Consider the following 6000-nt stretch of genomic DNA (forward strand, 5'->3'; position numbering starts at 1 on the left):
CCTATGGAATGCGCTCAGCCCAAGAGAGGCACTCTGCAGACATCTGCTGTGCATGTCCTGTTTTTTTCCCGTTTTTTTTTCTTCCAGGGCCCTCTGGAGCTCCTTAAGCCCTGGCCCTGGCTCCCTCTAACCCCCGCCAGTGGTGCACCCTCTCTCTGGCACGACCCCCCCCCCCCCCCCCCCTCCTCCTCCTCCTCCTCCAGATCCACAGCCTCCTCCTCCTCCTCTTCTTGGCTGCTCCCACACCTCCTCATTTCTCATGGCCGTCCCCTCAGGTCAGACGGCTGCTCCTAGCCCCCGTCCTCTGTGGACGGTTATTTCCTGCCTAAAACAAACGGGGGCTTACCAAAACAAACACATCCAGCCACGGCCAGAAGAGCCTTCCCCGTGGAAGGACCAGCAGGGCTCCTGTGGCCACTCGACTCCAGCAGAGGGAGAGCTTTACTCTTGGCCCTGCAAGACTGTTCACATCGCACAGAGCCCTGAAGGGAACTCCACTTTTTGTTAACTGCTTCAGGGCCACCAATGGTCTCTGTGAAACTGTGAAAGCACGGGGTTTGCCTCGTCTCGAATGTGCTTTTTTTTTGGTGGGCTCCACGCTCTCAAACGCACTTTACCCCCAAATGTTCGGGAATGAAAAAAGATATAAAATATTTTTCTAACCTCTATCCTAGTAAAAATGATTGTTTCTTTTTTGTTGTTTTGATGAGCCTCTTAAGTCTCCTTTTAAAGCCTCTAGGCAGTAAAGCTGTTGTTTGAGTGGGCATTTTTCTGCAGAGGATTAGAATTGAAGTCGGGTCTTAAATGTTTAAGAAAACAAACATATAAATTCCCTAGTAAAGTGCGGGTGTTATTTGGGTGACCCCGTAACGTGTCTTTTCCCACACTCTGGCCTCCTTACTCGCCTCGGAATAAGGCGCCCTGTCACTCACTCACTCGCTAGCTAGCGACTTAGGTTGAGGAGAGAGGGAACATCTGATCCGTGTGGGATTATTATGACTGACAGCCTCGCCTTGTAACAACTCAGACTTGCACCAGTCTGAACGAAACACAGTGCCTGGAAGTGTGTGTTTTTTGTTCAGGGGGAATATAAAGTAGTTTTCACGGTGCCAGGCATCTGTAGCTCTGGGGTGTTGTCGCTGAGCCCAAGTTAGGAAGGCTGTCCGCTTCTCAGCCTCTCTCCCAGGCCCTTTTGGTCTCTGGCAGGACATCGAACCCACCGCCGAATCTCCCGCTGAGCTTCCCCTCAAGAGTGAACGGAATAAACCCGCTTCGTTAAAAACTTGCCCTGATGGCAACCCCACGCTGATTAAACCAGGAACTACCGTCACCTATTCTAGTTAGTGCAAAAGAGCTTGATTTTACTTACAGTGGTCGAATCACCTTATGTGACTCCATTGCCTTTTTGGGGGGATTATCAGACACAAACATCTAACCCATCTGGGTGGTTTAGGCCCTCCTGTGTGTTGTTGTGTCGGGGCGGCCTCAGAGAGGTCAGCCGTAGATAACCCCCAGGTGTAGCCGCGCCTCAGCGCAGCGGTTGAGATGACGCCGCCTCCCGTTTCATCTCCTCAGATGAAAGTCATCTCCATGTGTCCTTGATTTCTGTCAAATGATGATGGGCTCGACAGGCGGAGTGCTTCCAAATAGACTTTCGGCGGAGAGAACTCCTTTGAACCGAGTAAACACTACAGTGTCGTCGAGTTTTCAGGAAACCCAAAAAAACCCTGTGTTCTCTTCTGTCAGCTTATGGATATTTACTGCTCTTATGAAAGACAAAATGTTTTTTTGTGCATGAGGTGCATTTCTGCGTCTTATCACTTGGAGCTGCCTCGGTGACAGATGAGTCTCTGCCTGTAAAGCACCCCCCCCCCCCCCCCCCCCCCCTCCCATCCCAGGGCGCGCTTGGTGCATAGCTGTCTGTGATAAAGGTGCAGAGTGGTCCTTATTGACTGGGGCCGGAGTGATGGAGGGGTTGTTTTTGTTGTTTTTGCAGGGGAGGAAGCCCCGTAGGGAGGGAAGAGTCAGGCAACAGCTGAGGCGACTCCCAGTCTAGGGGCTTTCACTGGCGGGGTGCGTGTGTGCGTGTGTGCGTGTGTGCGTGTGTGCGTGTGTGTGTGTGTGTGTGTGTGTGTGTGTGCGTGTTTGAAGCCTAGATAGAGTGCATTAACCTCTGCCGAGACCTTCGAGGTGCTGGATCAGGGACCTGTGTGTGTTTGTCTGTGTGCAATGCGAGTGTGTGTGTGTGTGCGTGCGCGCACGCGCGTGTGTGTGTGTTCAAGGCACACACATCCCATGGGCCCGGTTGTTTAGTGGGGCTCAGGTTGCGTTAATGCCAAGCGAGTTGCTTGGAGTGCAGCTGGCATGACTGGGCGGGGGGGGGGGGTGACTCTGCCAAGCCTTGTCTGGGCGGCCCGTGCCCTCGCCACAGCGCCACAACGGACCGCTTTCATCCCACGTCCCAAGGACGGGGACAGGGACAGACTTCTCCCTGGGATAGAGTGACACACACGGAACCTGGAGGGAAAACGGCTCTCAGAACTGAACCTCTTTAATGTCGAGGATGTCGCTCTTTCAACGACCCAATACTCTACTGTCAACCAGAATGTAGTACTATCTGTTATTTACTGGTGAAATAGCCGGAAGGGAACTCTGATGTTGGACCGTTAGACGATCGATTATTCCACGTCAATGTGTGTGTGTCCCGGTCTGTGGACAGGAGGTGGTTAAAAGGTTGACTAGGGATAGGCCTAATGAGGGGAGGGGAGGGCAGGGGAGGGGAGGCTATATCAGGTGGTTAAGTGGAAGTTGAGCCGTCTGGCGGTACCAGACCGGGGGTTTGGTGAAACCGTCTCTCTGTTTCCCAGTAACCAACCACCAGAGAACAGCCCTGTGTGTCCACCGCTCATCAGCCGGGAACTCTTGAACTTATAACAACATTTCTGAGGGCTCCGTTTTCCAGTAACGGAAAAGGGCTTAAACCCAGTGAAACGAAGTACCGGGAGCCCAAACTGGCCAAGCAGCACCCACCAAGAGAAACAAAACTGAGACTTGAAACTTTTATTTATTTTTTGACTTCCCTTCAATAAGAAGTGATTCATATCGTCTTTAGTCCTTTTCTTTAACACCAGAACTTATTTTCATACTTCCCACTTTTACAAGGATTTCAGCAAGGTTTTTCTTCCTGCCTAGGTTAGTTTAATGACTCGAGTTAATTTCCCTCCAATTTCCCCCCTCAAGCTGGCTTGAACGTTGCGTGTTTTTGTCTCCTTCCCGATGCACGCTGTTCATCAGTATGTGTTTTACTGCTGGAGGAGGACACATGCGGTTTGCTCCCACAGTAAACAATCTGCTAAAAGGATGGAAATAATCCTGAGTCATCTAAGGTGACGGCCTCGAGAGCTCCGCGAACTCCACATCTGTTTATTCCAGTTAACTGTTTTCGGATCGGAGGGGAAGTTGTGGAAACTCATTTCGTGTTCGATGAGTGAGTCCCCTCTTTTTTGGCGGGGGGGGGGGGGGGAAGCTCTCCTCAAGATAACAGGGTATGTTAAGTGATTAGAATCAATGATGGTTGCCTGTGCTGGTTGGGGGGGGGGGGAACGCAACATTTTGGCACACCAGTGGATGTCGCGAAGCTTTTAGATTAGAAGATTTGACTCCAGGTCTGACTTTCTGAGTGTTTTTTTGTTTGCTTTTGCTTTTTTATCTTCTTACTGTGTAGAAATTGACTCTGCTGAACAAGGCTTACAGTAGCCTAGACTGTCATTTCGTCCTAGCCCTCAATAACACCACGGATATATCTACGACACATTTTCCTCGACGGCCCCTCTCTCTGGAAGGTGTTGGGCCGAGGTGCGAGGCAGGGGTGTCGTAGGTCCGTGGTCTCTCCCGGGCCTGCTGTGACCCACGCCGGGTGTGCGTGAGAGTCTCTCCAGAGTCCCTCCCGGGGCCTGTGGATTCTCTCAGCTTCACCGAGGCTGGGGGTAATGGATAGTAAAGTAGAAATATCTAGTTCAGTGTCGCGGAAGGAGATCCAGGAGGATGCAGGGTGTGTTTTACACTCCTCATCCTGCCCCAGAAGCGTGTGTGTGTGTGTGTGTATATATATTCCAGTGTTCCATCTCCCCTGGTATGGCGAGGCAGGGGCTGCTGCTGCAATCCCCCGGAGGTCCAGCTGAGCCTGGCACCGTGGCCCAGCTCACTCAGGGGGGGGTGGGTTCTGTCAGGGAAGGTGGGCGGACAACACGCCATTAATTTGCAGTAAGCGAAGGAATGTAATATTTATGGGTGCCTAGACGGGAGTTGAGGGCTCCCGGTGTGAGCTCTGATTTTTGTAATGCATAACTTCTGTCTCTCTCTCTCTCCCTCTCTCTCGCCCTCTCTACCTCTCTCTCACCCTCTCTCTCTCTCTCCCTCTCCCTCTCTCTCTCTCCCTCTCCCTCTCTCTCTCTCTCTCTCTCTCTCTCTCTCTCTCTCTCTCTCTCTCTCTCTCTCTCTCTCTCTCCAGAGGATCCGACCGAGGCTGATCTGTGGCTCCTAAACAGCTGCACGGTGAAGAACCCGGCCGAGGATCACTTCAGAAACTCCATCAAGTAAGGGTCCTCCGCCTCCCTCGCTTCCACACGCACAACGCTGGAGGCAAGGGCTTACACGCAACCCAGAACCTTCCACCAGAAACACACAGGGCGAAAAAAAGACACCGGTGGCAGTAAAAACACCCGATGCGACCAAATACGAGCTCATGAAAAATATCAAAGCCATGCATCTATCGCAATCTTTTCTTGCTGCTTTGGAAAAATTATTTTTTCGACCACGACGCACCCACGGTGTCACCCACGCACACACAGAGAGTGTGAGTCACGCTTGTACCTTGTGGATGAGACTCCAGGAGCCTTCATCTGTGACACACACACACACACACACACACACACACAGACACACACACACACGGGTGCCGTTTGGAAATGTCAAGTTTTCCCTTCGCCTTCTGAGGAATGACATTCACCAAACGGGGTTCAGTACCGACTGATAGCCTCCTTTGTGCAGGAGAACGCTGGCTGGCGTTGGCCTCTGCGTTGACATTTGCTCTCCCCCTCCGATACAGGCCTGTTTGTTTTGATCTCTCCCCTGGCTCTGTGGCGTCTGCACGGGGCCCGCTAATTAAAACACGCACCGGTGACCCACGCCGGCCCGATGACATCACACACGAGTACGGCGGCCACAGAGAAACGTTTGTGGTCCGGTGTCCTCGGGGTAATGACGGGACGATTCTTTAGGCTTTTCCCACATGTTTACCTTTAGCCTCATCTAGATATTAGGGAATATCCTTATACGGCCCGTCAATCTGTTAAGTGTTTGTTTTTGGCTTGTGACCATGCCGTTTTTGGACTCTAGTACCAACATGCCTGTGATAAGAAGCATAAACTAGGTAGTGCTGAGGGACGGAAGCTGTGGTCACCAAACAGAGACAAGACTCTCGTACACGCAGACGTTTAACGACCCGGTCACACTTAGTAGCGACGCTACTAGAATGAGATCCTGCGGCCTACGGTGCTACGCCAGGTATTAGTCGGACCCGGTTCCGTGTCTGTGACCAGGCCGAGGACTGTTTCGAGGCAGGCGACACACAGACGAGGGGCTAATGTAATGTTTCAGCTGTGTAATTTCGGGGGTCCGTACCTCTTTTGTTCGGGTAGCGCATGGCTAGCAACACTCGGAGCTGCTAATTACCAGACTAATTGAAGTGAGAGGACGCAGCCCGAGGCGCCTGGTCGAAACTCCGCCAGTTCCAGAGCACTCCCATTAATCTTCCTCCGAGCCGGGATGCCTAGGAGACGGAGGCAGGGATCGCGTGCGTGCGTGTGTGCGTGCGTGCGTCGCACATACCGGATGATGTATGTGTTTGGGTGGATATGAGAGTTTATTTGTGAGTGCTGATGAGAGAGGGAGAGATAAATCCTGGGAAAGGGAAAGATGGACTCCGGGAAAGGATTTAGG

General features: G+C 52.1%; 1 protein-coding gene across 1 annotated transcript in view; it reads left to right on the top strand.

Annotated features, from left to right (window-relative positions):
* Positions 1 to 6000, top strand: part of cdkal1 (CDK5 regulatory subunit associated protein 1-like 1) — a 341623-nt gene that overhangs the window by 67132 nt on the left and 268491 nt on the right. Inside the window, exon 4 of the mRNA XM_080540862.1 lies at positions 4511 to 4595. Coding sequence (XP_080396988.1) covers positions 4511 to 4595 — 85 coding nt within the window. The remainder of the gene's footprint in view (positions 1 to 4510; positions 4596 to 6000) is intronic.

The sequence above is a fragment of the Nansenia antarctica genome (genome assembly GCF_963989245.1).
Source record: "Nansenia antarctica genome assembly, chromosome: 10".
Classification (NCBI taxonomy): domain Eukaryota; kingdom Metazoa; phylum Chordata; class Actinopteri; order Argentiniformes; family Microstomatidae; genus Nansenia; species Nansenia antarctica.